Source organism: Crassostrea angulata, chromosome 8 (assembly GCF_025612915.1).
Source record: "Crassostrea angulata isolate pt1a10 chromosome 8, ASM2561291v2, whole genome shotgun sequence".
In the NCBI taxonomy this organism is placed as follows: Eukaryota; Metazoa; Mollusca; class Bivalvia; order Ostreida; family Ostreidae; genus Magallana; species Magallana angulata.
In genome coordinates this window covers 14,116,917-14,138,978 of record NC_069118.1, presented here as the reverse complement: position 1 = coordinate 14,138,978, position 22,062 = coordinate 14,116,917, and the positions used below count along the sequence as shown (strand labels likewise).

Here is a 22,062-nt window from a genome sequence, read left to right as displayed (position 1 = left end):
TCCTAAACGACCTTCACGGCGTGTTAGCTAAAGGTATTTCAGGAGAGAGAGAGAGAGAGAGAGAGAGAGAGAGAGAGAGAGAGAGAGAGGGGGGGAGGAGAGAGAGAGAGAGAGAGAGAGAGAGAGAGAGAGAGCAAAAAATGAGAGGGAGGAGATATATATGAAGAGAGTATGGATACATTGTAAGTGTGACTATTGTTGACTTAATTTTGACCCTTTATCTTGAAACATGTATGTATGTTCATTTAGACAACTCACACTGAATAGTTTCAGTATTATCATATCAACTTCTCCGTGCCCTAAAGAAAAGGACGTTTGGGGATTACACATTTTACACAACGAAATGAAGAGATGGTGTTTGGAAAAACGGACAAGAGTATGGAGAAAGAGAAGCTTGTCAGTGGGTCTGGCAAAACAAAGGTAATAATACATGTAGTAAGAGATAGATATATATATACCAATAGTACAGTAGGTCAGGTGTTACATTAAAGTTTTAAAATTCAGAGAATTTAAAACTATCTATTGTTATAGATAGTTTTAAATTCTCTGAATTTTAAAACTTTAATGTAACACAGGTACTATAGCGGGTCAGACCAAACAAAGGTGGTTTTACATGTGATACATGTTTAAAACATAGTACATTGGGTTAGACAAAACTAAAATGACCCAACCTGTATGTAGTGCATGTAAATGACATATATTTAGTAGAGCGGGTTAGACAAAACAAAGGTAGAATTATATATGTACATGTAATACATATATAAGACAAAGTGTAGATGGACAGACAAAACAAATATTTCACTACATTTAGTACATACACGTAGTAGAGTGAGTTATAGTCTGTCCCAAGTTATTGCTTCCATCACTTTTTTTATGTTTTTTTTATAAAAATACACATACCTGTGAGAGAAGTAGAGTTGAAGTCGATGAAATGGAAAATATCTAAGATATCTTTATTGACAAATTTTACCTTTTCACTCAGGTTCATGTTCACTCATGTTCACTCAAGTTTACACGAACGAAAACAAATTTCTTACAGAGATTTATAATGGGAAATGTTTACATCTTTTCTCCATTCGGAATTACTTGGAACACCTCGCACAATTTTTTTCAACGTCATAACCCGGGCTTTATAATGGCTGATGCAATGCAAAATCCCCGTAGACCTTCTATTTTTGGATGTGTATTGAAACCAGAAGCGGTAGAGGGGGCATTTCAAAACAGATAATCTGGACATTTTTCATATTAGTGGATAAACGTAGTTTGAACACCAATGTATTTATTATTATCGAAATATCAAGCGAAAAGTGGTGGAAGCAAAAAATCGGGACAGAATATAAACAAAACAAAGGTAGAATTATACATGTACATTCAATACATGTATAAAACATAGTGTAGATAGGCAGACAAAATAAATATATCATTATATTTAGTACTTGCATACAACATAGTATAGTGGGTTAGACAACCAGGTAATACTACATGTAGCACATGTACTAAATATGTGACCGAGCAAAGGTAGCACTGCGTGTCTATATATACATCTTCGCTGGTGTGGACCGAAAACCATTGGCTAGGAACATTTCTCAGTGATGCTACTGAGCCTAAGTCATGATATGTTAATCAGTGTGTAAAATAATGAAAACCTTTTAAGGAATAAGGAATCATTCTTTGAGTATTATGAGGTGATAAATTCGGTCGGGCCGTTCTCAAATCCAAAAAAGCCTGAAGGGCTTTATGATAGATTTGACCACGCTCCGACCGAAATTATCACCTTATAATATATTCATGTGAAAAGAATGTTTCCTTATTACTTAATATATTTATATTATTTATTATTTCCAATTTCTACACTTTAAAGATGTTCGCTCCTCTCTTTTTGAGTAACTATTTTATGTCACCTCTTATCTTAAACTTTTTGCATCATATATTGATTCTATTTGTACATTTATATTTTTTTTCAACGCCAAATAAACTATATTAAATAAATTGTTAAAAGAAAATTATAAATGTATATAAATTAACAGAGTTTAGCAGGGAAATATATTTTGTGGCGGAAGGTTTTCAAGAAGAAAATGAACAATTTTCATAATTCATATTTAGCTTATATTTCACAGAAGTCAAGAAACAATTAGCTCCAATTTTTGCCTAAAATTAGCTTATTTCATGTCGTATCTGAAGTTTTTGAGATGTGATCCCTACTGTTTTTTTTTTACTTTTTTGTGAGACATGAAATGTATGTCTATTTGTATGCAAAGTTTTGGAATGTTGGCATTGCTATTGATTTTTTTATTTGTGTTATAATTTGATAATTTTATAACAATCTTTACATTTGCTGTTGTATTCATTATGTACTGGTATTTGAAGCCATCAGTAAAGCAAGGTTTTTTAACCTTTGACTTGGATATTACGTTTATTGAACACTACATGTGTTCAACCTCATACTGTATTAAAATCATAACTAAATAAAAGATAAAACTATAGATATTTGTTCAATTTCTTCAAATAATCAAATTTACCAAATTTAAGCAATAATTTCAGGAAAATTATCATTACTGTTTAGACCCCGTATTTCCAAAAAATGGCATGTGACATAAGTCACAAATACAAAAATGAACATCTTAGGTCCCCATCTTTATATCCAAGTGATTTTCGGATGATTGACATTACTATTATTTCAGGTGCAAACCTCCTTAAAACAACATTTTAAAGCCACTATTTCTTCATGTAGCACATGTTATGTATTACTACGCGGCGCCGCTAATACCGTTTTTAGCTCACCTGAACCGAAGGTTCAAGTGAGCTTTTCTGATCACCCGTTGTCCGTCGTCCGTCCGTCCGTCCGTCTGTCTGTCCGTCCGTCTGTAATTTTTTCACATTTTCAACTTCTTCTCAAAAACCACTGGGCCAAATTTAACCAAATTTGGTACAAAGCATCTTTATGGAAAGGGGGTTATAAATTGTTAAAATAAAGGGCACAGCCCTTTTCAAAAGGGAGATAATTGCCAAACAGTAAGTTTAGGGTGCATGTTTTTAAAAATCTTCTTCTCAAGAACCACGGCACCAGAAATGCCAATATTTACACAAAAGCTTGTATAAATAGTGAAGATTCTAAATTGTAAAAATGGTGACCCTCGGACCAAAACTGGGGCCCCAGGCGGGGTTCAAAGTTTAACATAGAAATACATAGGAAAATGTTTAAAAAATCTTCTTCTCAAGAACCACTGCACCAGAAATGCCAATATTTACACAAAAGCTTTTATACATAGTGAAGATTCTAAATTGTAAAAATGGTGACCCTCGGACCAAGACTGGGGCCCCAGGCGGGGTTCAAAGTTTAACATAGAAATACATAGGAAAATGTTTTAAAAATCTTCTTCTCAAGAACCACTGCACCAGAAATGCCAATATTTACACAAAAACTTGTATATATAGTGAAGATTCTAAATTGTAAAAATGGTGACCCTCATACCAAAACTGGGGCCCCAGGCCGGGTTCAAAGTTTAACATAGAAATACATAGGAAATTTTTTTAAAAATCTTCTTCTCAAGAACCACTGCACCAGAAATGCCAATATTTACACAAAAGCTTGTATACATAGTGAAGATTCTAAATTGTAAAAATGGTGACCCTCGGACCAAAACTGGGGCCCCAGGCGGGGTTCAAAGTTTAACATAGAAATACATAGGAAAATGTTTTAAAATCTTCTTCTCAAGAACCACGGCACCAGAAATGCCAATATTTACACAAAAGCTTGTATACATAGTGAAGATTCTAAATTGAAAAAATAGTGACCCTCGGACCAAAACTGGGGCCCAAGGCGGGGTTCAAAGTTTAACATAGAAATACATAGGAAAATGTTTAAAAATCTTCTTCTCAAGAACCACTGCACCAGAAATGCCAATATTTACACAAAAGCTTGTATATATAGTGAAGATTTTAAATTGTAAAAATGGTGACCCTCGGACCAAAACTGGGGCCCCAGGCGGGGTTCAAAGTTTAACGTAGAAATACCTTAGGAAAATGTTTAAAAAATCTTCTTCTCAAGAACCACTGCACCAGAAATGCCAATATTTACACAAAAGCTTGTATGTATAATGAAGATTCTAAATTGTAGAAATCGTGACCCTCGGACCAAGACTGGGGCCCCAGGCGGGGTTCAAAGTTTAACATAGAACTACATATGAAAAATGTTTAAAAATTTTCTTCTCAAGAACCACTTCACCAAAAATGCCAATACATACACAAAAGGTTGTATACATAGTGAAGATTGTAAAAATCGTGACCCCCGAACAAAAAGTGGGGCCCCAGTAGGGGTTTAGATTTTAACATATGTAGGAAAATGTTTTAAAATCTTCTTCTCAAGAACTATAGTGCAACTGTTTGGGATATTACTATGCATACATGTACATCCTTAAATAATGTAGATTCAAAAAATTGTAACTACCGGACAATTGATGGGCACCAAGAGGGGTTCAAAATTTAAACATTTTAAAAAACATAAAGGAAAAGTTTAAAAATTTTCTACTCAAGAACTACAATGTTTTAGTTTGTGGAATTTCTATGCATGCATCCTTCGCTTATGTAGATTCCTAATCGGTAAAATCGTGACCCCGGACCAATACTGGGGCCCCAAGATGGGGTCAAAATTTATTAAAGAAATATAAAGGTAACATGTTAAAAAATCTTCTTCTCGAGAACGACAATGCTTCAATTTGTGAGATTACTATCATGCATACAACCTTGGATAATGAAGGTTCGACAGTTTTAAAATAGTGACCCCTGGACTAATACTAGAGACCCAAGATGGGTTTAAAGTTAAGTGTAGAAGTACCGGTATATATGGAAAATGTTTAAAAATCTTCTTTTCGAGAACTACAATGCATCAATTTGTCAGATAACTACGTCAGCACCCTCAAATAGTGTAGATTCGAAATTATAAAAGCCGTGGTCTCAATCTAATACTGGGGCCCCAAGAGGTGTTCAAAGTTTAGCATAGAAATATAGAGGGAAAATGTTGAAAAATCTTTTTCTAGGAAACTATAATGCTTAAATAATGTAGATTCCAAATAATTAAAACTTTAGCACTGGACTAATACTGTGGCCCCAAGAGGGGTTCAAAGTTTAACATAGAAAGATATATTGAAAATGTTTTTAAAAAGTTTTTCTCGAGAACTATAATGCTACAGTTTGTGAGATTACTATGCAAGGATCCTCAAATTGTGTAAACTCTAATGTAGTGGAACCAAGAGTTATCTTTCTTGTGTTCTGTACAGTCTAAGAGTTATTCCTCTTGAAGTGGAACTCTGCTATGTTCAGTTTTTCAGGTTGTGTACGTGCGGTCCCACCGCAGTGCTTCACATTTTCATTCCTATGTTACTATTTATGTTGTTCAAGCCAACCATAAACCTCGGACCATAACTGGGTCCCCAGAAAGGGGTTCAATGTTTAAAATAGAAAAAGCATAATTATGCTACGAAATGTAATGTTACAAGGAACTGCTGTTCAGGTGAGCGATGTGGCCCATGGGCCTCTTGTTTGGTTATACTATAAGACACGCCCATTTTGTTTCGCCCATCTTTTATAAAAGTATTGGGTTGTAGGCTTCAAACTTGATTCGTAAGGTTATCACAGACGAACACAGTAGAAAATGTAAATATAAACGATTTTTTCAAATTTTCTGACAGATATATATATGAATAAATAACACCCGGATGTTTTAGACCTATTGGACATCTTGAAGGATCGATACACTAAAAATTATTTGTTTTGATTTAATTTGATTTTAAAAATTAAAAAATACAACATGTAATCCTGCGTTTTATATTCAGGCATTCAGACACACAGATGCATTCTCTGTTGATTACAACAAGAATTTGAATGTTTAATACTAAAGACAAAAGATTAAAGACTTTGTCTTGCTGATTATTTACTTATTGATGAAATAATACAGTTTTAATCTAATGTTTTCTCAAACGTCCGCGTCAATTTGTCACCGCCAAATCAAACGTTTTGACTGTAACAGGTGAAATTGACGTAAGTTGTATTATGTGTATATTTCCAATATTGCCTGTTGATGTCCCGCGGTCTTACATGTTTTTTACACATACTTGAGTCAGAGTAGAGTTTTCATTAAGTAGGCTCAATGGTCAACAAATTAACTATCTGATCTATCTAGAAATGTAAGGTATGTATTTTAAACGCGCGTAATTTTTCAGAGAAGTACCAAAATTTTCAAACCAGAACTCAAATCTTTTAAAATGAAGTGCATTTTGAAGTCAATTTTCAGACTTGAGGTTAAGTATTGACTTGAGGAAAGTTGGTGACGGCGGGGCCTGACCTCGCACTAATCTCCTCATGCATGTCACTGTCTGAGATTCATTTACATTTCTTTAATTTTTCTGCCAACATAAATTTTTATCTGTGAAGATATATATAGTGCACCAATGCTTGCAAAGTCTGCATAGGGTTAGACCCAATAAAAAGTTTTTTTATGTTGATGGTTATGGGTTGTGTTTTTTATTAGAATGTGGTGTTTTGAGTCAAATGCTCGCATGTCCGGTCTAATCAGTAAACTCCGAGAAGTTCCGGGTGTACTGGTTCGCAAAAATTCATGGTAACTCCACCTTCACCTGTGCGGCCATTGTACATTAATTAATCTATAGTATCTGGACTTTTGGGGTGCCAAGTTTTTATCTTTGGTCGTTCAATGGTTTTTATGGGGGGTTTCCCACAATGTTTGTTTTCATTCTAACGTTTCTGTCTCTAAGAAGAGCGGAATTGACCAAATCATTCCCGTTTAAGCTCTGTACTCTGTCCTGCCAAAATAACACCCCGGAGATATCTTTCCTACATTAAACTTTTACTTGGTTTTAAATTGTCACTTTTTGCATACTCCGACAAAAAATTACCAAACAGGAGTGTAAAGGACATACAAATTATTATCACTTTTCAAAACCAAGAAATCGCTTGAAAAAGGTAAAACACGTGTTTGCGCTTGTTGGAAACCTAAACACGTGACCCAACCCGCTCTCCCTCTACCGGAGACTGTCCCTGTTACGTCACCTCAGGACTTTAGCGGGACGCTGCGGCAAGTCAACAGGCATTTTATTAATTAAAATCCTGCAATCAATTAATCTAACAATCTTAAAAATCCTGCATTCATTTTATCAAATCGGTTTCTTTAATCTGACAAAGATGTCTGCTTGTATTCCATGGAAATTCTAATCAAAAGTCGCCCACATTTTAATATTTATTTGTTTATGAGCTTATGTTATTCGTCAACTTAAACAGAGAACAATAAATTGTTATGAGAAATCCAACTGAATTTGCTGCATTGTCCCTATACACTTCAACCATATGCAGATTAATTCTCTAATGAATGAAGAGTTTTACATAAACTTAAGATAAAGGGAAATTTCATAATTAAAATATATTGAAATTTTCCTCACAAAAAAAATTGTTAAAAATGAATCGAAAACTAAGGGGAGGACTGATGGTTGATTTGTTAACCCCCATTGCCTCGTTAAGTGTCACAGAATCAAACCATTATCATAAAATGAAGAGATTAAGGTAACACAGTGCATTCACTTCTTGTGCATATATGTGCATAGCATATTTGGTATTCTGATGAGCTTGGAATTTTAATATATACCCAATGACACCAACACCCCTACCCCCAGTAGTCACAGGTCCCGTCCAGTGCGGGTCAGCCGACCCAACTGACCCTGATTCTGATTGGTCAGGCACACAGACGGGGTTAGTTTCTTCCTGGTACACTTTCATCACTGACCTGTACGACCGGTAATCAAAACATATACATACCAATAACCGGGGAGGTAAACACAAATGCCTGGGTTGCTGTTCTGTTTATCGGGGACATACTCCGACTGTCGCATTCGTTTATTGACCTATATACCGGTCTTTTGGAATCATGGTTTAACAAGTAATCGATGATCTAGAAAAAAAAATTATGTTCGTTGACAATCTTTACACAAAATATCTTTAAGTTTAAAGATGGTTTTCAGTCGATTGTATTACATAATTGACCCCGTCTTTTTCGATTTTCAATTTTCGATTCGTGGTCACATATATTAAAACCCGTTTATTGTACTTAGTAAATCGATCCAATAAGTAATCGATGAAATAGAAAACCTATGATCATTGACAAAATTTAGTTTAAGTTCTTTGTAATTCAAAAACTAAATGCAACATACTTTACTTACAATGCAAACCATGACTGAAATTGAGCAAGAATTGTTATTGAAGTACGTCACATTTTTCCCGAATTTTTTTTTTATCTTTGGTGCTTTCATTTCTTAGCTATGTTTCCATGTAATATTTAAGAAATATGCGATATAAAAAAATAACGTGTCAAAAAGATAGAGATATCAAAAACCTATAATCTTTAAATTGCCTATACAGTACAAGAATAAGTTTATCAACAAAATCGATATCCAATGTAGCCATACCGGTAGATATATACATGTATATACACTAATTCGAAACATACGAGATACGAAGAAAATATTTATTTGATTATTTTGGCTGAATGTAAGAAATCCCCGAACGGAACATAGCGTCGGGTTTTTTTTCTCAAAGTTAGGAAATGGGGAAAGAGGGGGGGGGGGGGGCAAGAATGGAGGGACAATTTGGCTTGAAGGTTAAAATACAGTTTAGGACTTAAAAAAAAGTGTGTATATTTCTTACAATGAAGGGACTACTTCCCCCTCCCTTTTTCGTTGCCACGTGCCTGTTATGTAAAATGAATACAAAGAGTACATGTATATCAGTGTCATCAGAATATTCTCCCTCCATTTATCTAGTAGCTTGCAGGGATATATCCACACATATCATTATTCAAGGATTTTCTTCTTGGGTGTGGGTGGGTGGGAATGGTCAGTTCCTCTAGAAGGATATGGTCCAAACCTGACATCTATAACAGTCTGGTATTTAATGAGATAACATAGCGTGCACGCGCATCTAAGGAGGTGACCTTAATCTTCTTGCCATACCTTGATGTTACGTTTACCCATAAAAAGTACACGATAGTACACAAATGACTGAGGTTGTAGCAAAGTACATATCACAAAGTTCAAATAACTAACACGCCATAAAATCAAACGCGATTTATACGTTACGCGAGTGAGATAATGACTTTGTGTAGTTCAATTCTAGATAAGTTCAACTATGTACATAATGATCATGCATTTCAAGAAATTCATTTACTAGTGTTTATTGTGGATTACGTTTCATGAGGGTTTTTTTCACTTGCATTTGATTATTTATATAAAATGTAATATAAAAAGATGAAATGATTCTAGAAACTTTATAAAAAAATATATGTCACTTTATATAAATGTACGTGGGTCTGGGCGCGCACGTGTGTGACTGCAATAATCTCTTCTTTTCTTTTCTTTTTAATTTTATCGATGCCCACTACACATTGAATTTCAGATTAATATGTGATGATATACTTTTATTAATCAAGTTTTTGAATATAGACGATTTTTATTTTGACAAAGGTTTTAAACAGATCGTTAATATTTTGCTTTGCGCTGTCTTATGTCATTGTCAGAAGCGTGGAGAATCGGAGGGGGGGGGGGGGTTACAAAAGTTTGGTCAAGAATTGTGTCAGTCGTAAACGACTGAATGAATTAAAGACGTTTTTAATAATAAAAAATCTGGAAAAATAAAGTAATTTGTTATGCCTTATTATATATTTGTACAACCATGCATGTATACATATATATCAGTCAATAAATGAGTTACATGGACAAGACATGCATTCGTATATCGTTTTGTAAAACAAAGTTTAAATCTTGGCTGACTAGCCCAGATAACGGGTATCACCCTGGTATATAAGTAAACCCGCAATAGATAAAGTCTCCCGTTTTCTTTTTAGTTTGTTAGTTGACCCCATTGGTAGGGACTGGAGGGAATTGTTGTTTCTTGACTTAATTTTGTCTCCAAAAGACACCTCTTGTCGGAGTTCTCCGGATATTAGTATCGATCTTGCGGAATTCTGAAAATTTTTGAGAGAGACGACGTTTTTGTTCAGTCAAACAACGGAAATTTGACGTTAAACGACCAAATTAATGGATTAAAGAAGACTTCTAATTTTTCTGCACCCACGATATTTCAGGTTTTAGAGTTAACGTTATAATTGTTTTCCGTTTTATTTTTTGAAGAAAACAAAAAGACTAGGAAATATCAACAGCTTTTTATTCTATAGGCAAAACCAAACATGGGCGAAAAACTCGACATGGAAGAGAAACGGCCCGACGAGTCGGGTTCCAAATTTTACGTGATAGTTCTGACCATGTTTGCCACCATTGGAGGACTATTATTCGGATACGACACTGGAATTATTTCCGGATCCATGCTTCTCATTCGAGACGACTTTCAGTTGTCGGAAATATGGCAGAGTGCGATCGTGAGCTCCACAATTGGCGCCGCCGCCGTTTTTTCCCTAATTGCTGGCGTCCTGGTGGACAAGATTGGCAGAAAGAAGGTCATCATGATGGCTAGCTTCATCTTCACCGCCGGAGCCATACTAATGGCGGTCTCTCCTGTGGACAAGAAGGAGATTCTGTTGATCGGACGTCTAATTGTTGGTGCTGGAATTGGTAAATATGAATCAAAGTTATCAATAAACGCATATCATCCTTTAAAAAAATGATTTATCTATCGATATTTGTGAAATAAAAAATAGCGTTTCCTGTGGCTTTTGACGACTACATTGACTAGTTTACATTACCTGAATGTAATAATTGCTCATACACAGATTTTTAAATTGTAAGAACTTGCTATTCATTAATCCTTTTTTACATTCTAAACTTTTATTGTTTAAGATGAAAATCGTGCTTTGCTAAATGGTTCTTGTCATATCGAATTTTCGTTTGTCAGATTCGAATTTGTGAAATAATTTTTTTTCATATCCAAAGAAACATAGACGTTCATTCACCGATTTTATCTAGGATAAACAATTTGCATTTATAAATTGGTCGAAGATGTGTTAACCAATTCTAATCAATATGATATTATAATTCAAAATTTAAGATGTATATTCGTTTTAAAATCGTTCCCGGTTTTCACTTTTTGAACTTCTAACCTACATTTTAATTTCATCAAACTCCCCCACTTAAAGTGAGTTTCATAGATTAAGATTCACCACAGAACAGTGAGCCAACTGGGTAAACAAACTCGGTGCTGGGGTACGGGCCATCCTTATCTCCCGTTCTCATAATTCTGTGTGTACAGAGATTTTATTTCGAGATAACACCTGTCATCAAGAGGAACACTCGAACACGTATCTCGATCAAGTGATAAGAAGATCATTATTAACATGATTATCCGAATAAAATGCGCCTCGCATAAATATATTTAAAAGTAATTTAACAATATGTAATCGTAATGTTATAAGTAAAAACATTTAAAGTCAAAATTAAAATCTAATATAAATCTAATATACAAGTACTTTACAGCAGATTCGATACCATATACACGTAATGTAATTTTTGAAATATTTATATCATAACTCACTATAATGGTGTTGACATTTAAAACAACTGTATAAAGTTCCTGATAAAAACTATTAAGAAACCGATCTTTGTAACCAAGTATGATTATAACACAGTAATGATAATTTCACTAGTCAAAAATATCATGTAAAATTGACAAAAGGTGAAAAAAAAACCAATCCGAAATTTATTTTTATTGATTTGCATGTGTAAGAGTAAAAGAGACAAAAATGTAATGCATGTTTCATGTAAAGTTAATGAAAATAAAACAGAAACACAAAATAAATGACACGTTTGGAGATCGGCGACCTATCCATTCATTGAGAGTACACTGAGTATTTCTTAACATAGAAAGAATATGCATGAACTGCATGTATATGTTTGATTACAAAGTACACAACAGTTTTCAACACGGCATTAAATTAAGACATCAAGGCTGCCTAGATTATCGCTGCAATCCCAAATTTAGGTTTGACAGCGTGGAACACGCGGATATTCCAGCAGTCAACGATCTATCTTGTTCGGTGTTTGTTCTTTAATTCATTATGGATCCAACGTACAGGCGAAAGTGTTAGGTGACCAAAATATGCTCGTATAAGCTGAAGGTGGACGTATGCTCCTGTAAGATTAACTTGTCCAATCTTGTTGGTGTTTGTCTTACATATAATAAAGAGAACAGATGAAAGCATAAAACAAGTGCTTTTTTACTCATATTTTAGTTACGAATAAAATAAATTGCTTGTGATGTACAAGTATATTAGAAAATGTCTAATCATAGGCGTGTACATGTAGCACACGTTTGGATGTCACTGTAAACAAACTCGATGCAAAATCTTCGGGCCACGTAGAAACGGAATTATTCCAAATTCATCAAACAACCTATCTGGTAGATTAGAATCTTCAGTTGACGTAGATGGATTTTATTCAAACATTTCAAACCTTAAAGCTAAGTGTCGGTGTCGGAAAATTTTGCTGATGCAGTTACTGAAAATTCTTATCAGAATTAAAAACTTTATGTGTACATTTACTCGTGTATCACTTGGTGTAACTTGTACAGGCCGATGGGCACAATTTTCAACCTTCTGATTTCATAAGTATACAGTTATAACATGTTCAAATCTCTGTTTTATAGGTAAAATAAACTTTTCATTAAAAAAAAATCTCGTATAGATAAGCAGGTCATTTTATTCAATACAAAATTATGTAAAAGGCTTACTTCGTGTTGCGTAAAATATAAACTTGCAATCCTTTGGTTGAGAAATTATGCAATTTATGTTAAAGTGTCGATCATCGATATAAGAGTACTGATATGTTTTGAAATGTTAAGCAATGCAAACATAACACTTTGTTCCCACACTCAGTTTCAAAGACCGCTGTCTATACCTGCATTTTTTATATGTATAATGAATCCTAACAGTGCACAAATTTTAATTTACAACTTTAATTTGTCTGTGATGAAGCATATACACATAAGTCCGAGTACAATTGAGACAAAAGTTGAAATAGATCAGTAGTTTAACACTTAAACTACCAAACAATTACCAAATTTCAAATAAAAAGTTAGGATGCAATAAGTCAGACAAAAAATTGACAGAGACATTTAGACAGGCAGACAGATAGATATCTGAAACTTGGTTGTAATGAACAGTGGAATTTCGCTAGTAGAAAACGATAAACTTTTTAAATAATAAGAAATGGCTAAAACAAAGTATTTGATGCTATTGTTTCAATCAATTATATTCTTCTGATGGTGTTCCGCAGGGTTTGCCTCTATGTCCGTACCTGTTTACGTTGCTGAAGCAGCTCCCTCTCACATCCGGGGCTCTCTCGTCACCGTCAACCAGCTGTTCATCACCGTGGGGATCCTGCTCTCTAGTATCATCGCCGGGGCCTTCAGTACAGACAAAGAAAATGGATGGAGGTGAGAAATCTAAGACTGATACATTGAATGATGAGTAGAATTTATTGAAATCATTATGATAATAAGAGGTAATATTCTATATTATTTTTATATATTTTTTTCCTTTAAAATCCTTTTCACTGGGGATTTTGGCGTGGTAAAAAATCAGGCTTCAATTGTGAAAACTGGATGTAAATACATGTAGTATGATATTTGCTTTCATTGCTATCCTAGGTATATGTTGGGAATTGCTGGTGTGCCCAGCGTTATTCAGTTCTTCGGATTCTTCTTTTTACCCGAAAGTCCAAGGTGGCTGGTGGGCCAAGGCCGTGTGGACGAGGCCACAAAAGCCCTGAAAAAAATCCGAGGGCTGGACAATGTGGATACAGAGATGTCGGAGATAGAGAAGTCCGTGGAGGAGACCAAAGAACAGAATAAATACAGTGAGTGGGAGTACAGTAATTAAAAACACAGTAACTGAGAATACATTAAAACACGGTTACACCGAACACGCTTATATCGAACTCAGGCTTATGAAGAGGTCTTCCTCCTCTAATCTTCAGTTGTTTTTCAAAACTATTGGACATAATGAAATTCGTAAGCAGGTTTATGGCAAATCATTTGTCAATATTCTTGTAGATACTAATGTAACTACAGTACCAATGAATAAGGCATATACAATTATATCAAATTGTCAGTTTCCACAACATGGGTGTCAAAACGTATTTTCTTTTTTCAGATATGTTACAGTGTTTTGTTTTGATGGTGAAAACACAGCCAGTCAGACGGGCCCTAGTGCTGGGTTGCACGCTCCAACTGTTCCAGCAGCTCTGTGGAATTAACACTGTCATGTACGCAGTCAACATTATAATGCAAATGTATTATGCAACCTCCTTTTATTCTTGTTGCAGCCCATTGAAAACCTCGTCATTTTTCTCTTTTTATAGCTACTACAGCGGAAGTATTCTCCGAGTATCAGGCTTTCCCTCCAGTCTTGCTATTTGGTTATCCTGTATCCCGTTCACTGTTAACTTCCTGTGTACCTTTATTGGAATCTACGCCGTCGAAAAGGCTGGTAGAAGGGTCCTTACATTGCTTAGTTTCATAGGTAGGTTCTTGCGAGTTATACAAGTTTTTATGTTAGTTTCATAGAATTTACCTTATGTACTCCATTTTGTGGGTTGGTTTTCTTGTTACTTTGTTCCGAATACACCATTTGAATGCTATGCTGATTCTAGTGTGACACCTGTGCATACAACAAATAATTTCCATTCCGAAAAAAAAACCGGTTTATTCTCTACGGAAAATCATTCTGGCCATTACTTATCTAACTATTGAATCAAACTTTTTTCATACTGGTATATCCTATATGTTTGTATTATGAAGGAATCATCATCGCACTGATTGTACTAGGCGCTGGCTTTCAGCTCTCTGAGAAAAATTCTCCACCCATCTCACTTCGCTTGGACAATTCCTCGACTTGCCATACTAAATACGAGTAAGTTTGCGTTTGCATGGTGAACTGTGTAAAAAGGACATAAATACAATTATAAGGAAACCACTAAACAAATACGGATCAAGAATATGCATCGCATGAACGTATGGTTCTTCAATGCGGACAAAAGTCTATTTGTTACATTTGTTTAAAATGTAATCTGAGGTGATAACTTAATGTTAATGCTAATTTAAAATGTCCATTACAGTTCATGTAACAGCTGCATCAAAGACGAAAAATGCGGCTTTTGTTGGCAGGAAGGCATGGAGAGCACCGCCGGTTGGTGTCTCCACGTGTACACAGACCATCCGGAGCGGTATGCCGTGCCCGAGGGAAATACCACCCACTACAACGAGTCGCTGTGTAACGCCACTAACTACGACACAGAGAAGTACAACTGGGCCAACGACTTCTGTCCCACCGACTACTCCTGGATGGCTGTGCTCGGTCTGGCTTTATTCGTCATAGCCTTTGCTCCAGGTTCGTCCGGTCGTTCTTTGTCCATTTAGTTTTCACTTACTCTTAACCTTAAGGTGGCTCACTACACCTTGAAATATTTTCTCAAATCAGCAGAAAATTACTTGATTATGATAGATATCATAATGGATAAGAAGTATTTAAGTCAAATAGGTAAGAAAAAATGTGCAACATTTGATAAAAAATTACATTTTCAAAAACTTAATTCAGTAAACATGAACAAAAGCTCCAGGCGGATTCGAACTCATGATCTGCGATTCAGAAGCCCAATACTTTGACCACTGAGCTATGACGATATACAACCCAATAGAACAATATATACAGTTTAACAAAACATTTAAATCGCCATCTTGTGACGTAGGGTCTTAAAATGTATAAGTCTAGGTGTAGTGAAGTACCTTAACACATGTTCGTCCCTCGCCCTGTAATTGAACGGAAAATATGACATAACCTTTATCTTACTTGCAAACACCCTTTCATGCAATCAAAAATCCGAAAATGACAAAAGTTGCCAAATAGGTATAACGAGATGAAGACAATGATACGCATTATGCCTTTCCCTTTCTATTTCAGGTCTTGGCCCGAACCCTTGGACTATCAACTCGGAGATTTACCCTCTGTGGGCGCGAGGAACAGGAACCTCTTTAGCTACGTGTGTTAACTGGATCGGCAATCTTATCGTCTCATTCACCTTCCTCCTGCTGCTCAAAAACATCACCACATACGGTAGGTTCAATCACGTGAACACGGTGTCACCCCGTGAACATGGTGTCACTCTGCGAACACAGTGACTGTGTCATTATTTGATCATGTGAAACCTCAGCACTTACACACACAGAGAGAGAGAGAGAGAGAGAGAGAGAGAGAGAGAGAGAGAGAGAGAGAGAGAGAGAGAGAGAGAGGTGGGTGGGTGGGTGGGTGGAGGAGGGGCTGTAAGAGAAAAGGTTCATAATAAAAGTACATTGTACACTTATACTGCATAGTTCCATAATGTTTAGATGAGCAACTCTTCTAGAGAAAGTGAACTAAATTAAATAAAATAATATAATGTCATAGTTTATATTGATAATGCAAAATTTTAAATCATTCGATACCTTTCCAAAACTCTTACAAATTATAGAGATTGTTTTAAGTACGTCTAAGGTGTAAATTCAAGATTCTTTTGGAGGACACCACATATAAAATGTATTGACATAAGAGTTGTGTATGCCATAAACGTGAAAAAGTATTTAAGTTGTTAATATAGTTATTCAAATACTAATTCAATTTGTTACAATCAAAGTTTTAATCAAATTTAAAATCTTACCTATAAACACCACATAAAAATCCTCAAAATGTCTTTTAGAATCTATGTTATCCACAATACACTCACGGTCTATGCTTAAATTACAATCTCTGTATGTACATTGAATAGAAACAGCTGCGTGGTCAAACGTTACCTGTTTAAACTACCGGCACGTGTAACCCTCGTGTAGACCTGGTCAGCAACATAATGCAATCACCTCGTTAATACGTGATTCAGGTGCTCGTGGAGAAAACGTGATCACCTGATTTTCTACCTGTGGTAGGATGAGTCAATAAAGTTCTGATAGAATAAAAGATATTTCTGCTGTTTTCTTGTTAATTTTCTGAACTGTAGAAAGATCCTAATATTCTTTTATTATTTTTTGAAATTCTTTTGAAATTCAAAATTTCAGCAACAAAAAATTATAATTATATTTTTTTGTATTTGTTCAAGAATTGATGTTAATTATCAAGCACTTTTAAAAAGGCTCTCCTTATTTCACAAAATCTTACAAAGAAAGCAGTTTAAAAAAAAAGATTTTATTTTTCGTGTCTTTGATACTGTATATGAGTCTGACAATCCGTAACTTTTTAAAAAAAATGACCTAAACATGCATATTTGAGATATCAAAAAATATAAATGAATTGATTTTTGCGTCGTGATTGAGTTGTCTTGATGCCATTAGATATTTACGTTTATGCACAGAGACATTTAGATTCAAGCACTTTTGAAATGTTAATGTCATGAAAACAGTTTGACTGTGTAATTTCCAAAATGGAGGCGTACTATTATAACAAAATACGTTATTGGGTTGCATAAAATGCTAAGTACTGTATGTTTTCAGGCACATTTTACCTTTTCTGTGGAATCTCGTTTCTCGGCATGTCAATCCTGTTCTTCATTTTACCGGAAACCAAGAACAAGACCTTAGAGGAAGTTGAGGAACTGTTCATGTCCAAGGAATACAAAGCCAAGAGGGAAGAGGAACAGAAGAAAAAGTACCAGTACGACAACAGCGGATATGTGGATAGTTCCAAAATGTAACGAACCGGAAAAATATATCCCGGATGTCAAACATCTACAGCTTTCGTACGATCTTACGCAGCTTCCGGTGTGTTGCGGTTCTCGATACCCTTTTGTGCAAGACGTTAAATGCTTTTGTATAATATTGTTCGCTAGTTGAAATATGATGCATTTGTTCGTGGTGCGTAGTTAAGAATTGGACTCAAATTATAGAATCTTAGTTATGATTTCAGTTAATCTGAATCCAACAAGAACGAAACAATGGGTATAGTGACATGTAGTTTATTTCGTAACCTTTTTGTGTTGTGTGCGTCGGTCGATTTATAGTTTAGTATATTGTAAATATTAATATTGTACAGCATAATCTAGTTTATAGAAACATGAGCTTGCCTATGTATACTTTATATATTATGTTATATCTATGTACTCTTGGAGACATTTTGTTTGTGTATATAAATTCATCCTATAAATCATATTCAACAGTTTGAAAATTAAAGTCAATATCATAACAACAATATACAGTTAACGATTTTTTTAATCTGAGTTATCTCGTGGTCTGGTACACAATATTTTTAGCCGGGCTCTGCTGAAAGCAGAGTTCTGGTTGTAGGCAGGCAAATCGCCATTGTTACTATAAATAGCACACAACTTCAAAAGTAAACAAAAAACCGAACAGCGTCAAATTAAAGATTCCGCTATACAAAATAGTTACAAAAAGGGCCACGTTTTGTCAAAAGTGTTGATTTTTTGTGTGTGTGTTTTTTTTAATTTCAAGAGAATTGCCTACCTTTTTTAGTTTTCTTATTAATTACGTGTTTTAAAAACAAGACTATGCATTTTGGACACATACAATGCACATGAGTTTCCATGATGCACTTTGCTGCGCATTAAGAAATGGGGATTGAATTTTTAACGCTTCTTGCAAAATTAAAGACAGCAACTGTTGAATTTTTTTCTACTAGACAGACATATTTTTGTTTATAGCCGCTTGAAAAATTTGGTCGCTCTTTGACGCTTTGCCGACATTAGAAAGAGAGAGAGAGAGAGAGAGAGAGAGAGAGAGAGAGAGAGAGAGAGAGAGAGAGAGAGAGAGAGAGAATTTTTCAGTCATTACTACACAATATGCATAAAGACACATCAAAAGAGCCCGGCTTTCAGTACTTTGATACGTACCAAGCGCGTTCACACAGCGTGGGGTACAATACAATTCTTCAGAAATACTAACTTTCCTTGCGATAAGATTGTGTTCGTTTAAAGTTTGATATAGTTGCTTTATTTCTATCAACGATTGCTTAAAAATGGTCTTTGAAAATTGTTTGGATTTCAACAATAGTTTAGATTTCATAGTTGTGAGACACAAAACCCACTATATCATACCTTTACCCGTATGGAATTTTCAAAATTTTACAACATTTTAACCAAAATTTGCGTTTTAAATTTTTTTGGAAATTATGTCAAAATTTTAAAATCCCTATATAGTGGGTTTTGGATTTGTAGTGAACCCTCTAACCTACTGCGCCACGCTGTTAGTTAACAAGTTTTGGAAAGGAACTATTGATAAAATTACACTTTATTTTATTGTTTATTTCGATAAATAGTACGTCACAACCTAAAGGTGTCCCATACCACCTTAAATCAATTTTTCCTGGATTTAATGGGGGGGGGGGGTTTCTATCTATTAGACATGCATAAATTTGTTCATCCTATAACGACTTGCCATATCTTTGATAACGTACGCATTTTGAAACTTCAAAAATATATTCTGACTTTCAAGAGAGATAAACAGGTATACTTCTCCATGACTTTTTTTTTCCTAGAGAAAATGTGCTGAAATAGAAATTGCATAAAATTAAAGTGAGCGATTCCAAAACAATCACAGTTGGTGATATTGCATGATTCAATTCTTCATTAAAAAGAAATGTACATACAAGCCAGATTAAAGGACATTCACGTTACAATCAAATAAAAAACGAGCTAGTGAAGGTTTGCTAAAGCAGACTGCTTACATGTACATATTGAACGTACATTTCAAGAACGGTTGCCATAACAATGTGCAAACTGTGTGGTAAATGTTGGGCAGTAACGGTCTGCTTGTCATAGAACCTCATATCAATGCCCGAATGTCACTCGGTTACGTGAACCTGATAGATAGGGATGGTAAGTACGTAAGGAATTCTTGTATCACCATTATACGCTCTTTCGTCTGACCTTATAATTAAACTTTACAGCTGCTGAGCGACGCAATTGTAGGAAACACTTCAGACACTAGGCAGGACCTTACGTCAATCTAACTAAATATATAGCCCCTACTATTTCATTTGTTGTAGCCCCTATTTTTTGACTTCGTTGTAGTCCCTAGAAGGGCCCCCCTACTATTTCATTTCGTTGTAGCTCCTACTATTTCACTTCATTGTAGCCCCTACTTTTTGACTTCGTTGTAGCCCCTAGAAGGGGCCCCCTTCTATTTCATTTCGTTGTAGCTCCTACTATTTCACTTCATTGTAGCCCCTATTTAGCCCCTACTATTTCACTTCGTTGTAGCCCCTACCGTTTCACTTCATTGTAGCCCCTACTATTTCACTTCGTTGTAGCCCCTTCTATTTTCACTTCGTTGTAGCCCCAACTATTTCACTTCGTTGTAGCCCCTACTATTTTAGGTCGTCGTAGCCCCTACTATTTCACTTCGTAGTAGCCCCTACTATTTCACTTTGTTGTAGCCCCTACTAGTCTATTTCACTTCGTTGTACATCGGAGTGACAAAGTAGGGGCTGGCTTTAGTCAGACTTGATCTTTCGTTAACTTTCACATGCTGATTAACATCTTTTCAAGATTATTTATCAGTATCGTTGTAACCCCTACTATTTCACTTCGTTGTAAGCCCTATTATTTAAGTTCGTTGTAGCCTCTATTTTTTTCTCACTTCGTTGTACATAGCCCCTACTATTTCACTTCGTTGTAGCCCCTACTAATCTATTTGACTTCGTTGTACATAGGGGCTGGCTTTAGTCAGACTGGGTCTTTCGTTATCTTTTACATGCTGATTAACATCTTTCAAGATTATTTATCAGTGTAAATATACATGAAGATTTACAGTATCATTTTAGACAACCAGATGACTTATGTTTGTAAATCAAACTTGAACCTGCTAGAGTGACTTGATAATTGTAGAGATCGTGAGATATAACTATCAGTTAGACATTATCAATAATATACGGTTCAAGAAATGTATTAAATATTTGTTGTTTAGCAAGTAACATTTTTATTTTAATGTGTTAATAACATAGATTGCTTCGATCAGATCCAGAAGAAATTGCAAAAGTTTACTGTAATTAACCAAAATCAAGACATAGAAGCATTAAACGATTTTAGATACACTGGATAAAACCAGACATTACGAGGAGATGATCTCATCGAGGAAGGAATGATATTTACGAATTGGTGGAGCAAACGTCTTCTTGTCGTCTCAAGCCAGGGTCCGGAGTCCGCATAGCTTCCCAGTATATCGTACATATTGGCTCCGTGGTTTGCGACGATGCCGTCACCTTGAGGATTCGATCGACGAACTTCATATAATTATAAAGTCTAACGGTATAAGAACTAAATGCCCATTAACAGAACAGTAGAAAATAATAGAGATCCTGGTGTTTGTATTTATAGAACTTTACGTTTTAGCAATAAAATCCTATTCTTCCAAGACTTTTTTTTTCAAAATAGATACAAGTCTTACCGGTAATGTATTGGTACCCATTTACTGTTTAGGAACCTCTAACTAAACCACTCGTTCTTTAAAAATGTCTTAAACTTCCATCAAATGTTGAAATGTTTGTAGGTTTTTTTCCTGGTTCATCTTCTAATTGACAGCACTTAAATATCCAAGTCAGACTTTTACCAGATTTAAAATATTTAATTAAAAAGATAAAGAATTCCAAAGACACCATTTGTCGTAGCAACTACAAGAGAAAAACAAATTTCAGACACATTTGATCAGCTTTAGATCATTCAACTATCCTGTTCTAGGCATCATTAACCCAAGGCAATACCTACATGTACTTTGGGTTATTTGATTAATTCTTTTCTACTCTCATTTTCTTTGAAGCAGTAATAACAAAGAAAAGTCATAACACTGTACACTTATTGCTGTGAGCATAAACTTTATTTCCCATAACTGAAAGACAAATGGGTATCTCATTCAACAATATAATTGTAATAACAATGCATAACAACTGTTCATCTACATCAAAGAGTCACAAGAAATGTTAAACAATCTGATTCTTTTTATAATGTTTCTGAGAGAGAGAGAGAGAGAGAGAGAGAGAGAGAGAGAGAGGAGAGAGAGAAAGAAAGAGAGAGAGAGAGAGAG

General features: G+C 35.1%; 1 protein-coding gene and 1 long non-coding RNA gene across 3 annotated transcripts; one reads left to right on the top strand and one right to left on the bottom strand.

The window, feature by feature from the left end:
• The first annotated feature begins 323 nt into the window (after positions 1 to 323).
• On the top strand, positions 324 to 18,217 carry LOC128160156 (proton myo-inositol cotransporter-like). 2 transcript variants are annotated; one of them, XM_052823430.1, is made up of 10 exons: positions 324 to 420; positions 10,235 to 10,628; positions 13,284 to 13,443; positions 13,657 to 13,865; positions 14,162 to 14,273; positions 14,370 to 14,530; positions 14,809 to 14,920; positions 15,126 to 15,397; positions 15,968 to 16,120; positions 17,524 to 18,217. In XM_052823430.1, exons 1-10 carry the CDS (start codon positions 352 to 354, stop codon positions 17,721 to 17,723), a joined length of 1,842 nt encoding a protein of 613 aa, XP_052679390.1. In that variant the 5' UTR covers positions 324 to 351; the 3' UTR covers positions 17,724 to 18,217. The 2 variants fall into 2 exon arrangements, with proteins under 2 accessions (XP_052679390.1, XP_052679391.1); XM_052823431.1 differs by lacking the exon at positions 324 to 420 and adding an exon at positions 9,893 to 10,144.
• LOC128160158 (uncharacterized) lies at positions 10,482 to 16,841 on the bottom strand. Its single transcript, XR_008240244.1, has 3 exons — positions 16,701 to 16,841; positions 13,305 to 13,413; positions 10,482 to 10,619 (listed from the first exon to the last, which is right to left on the bottom strand). It is a non-coding gene; the product is annotated as an uncharacterized LOC128160158 (long non-coding RNA).
• Positions 18,218 to 22,062: the final 3,845 nt, after the last annotated feature.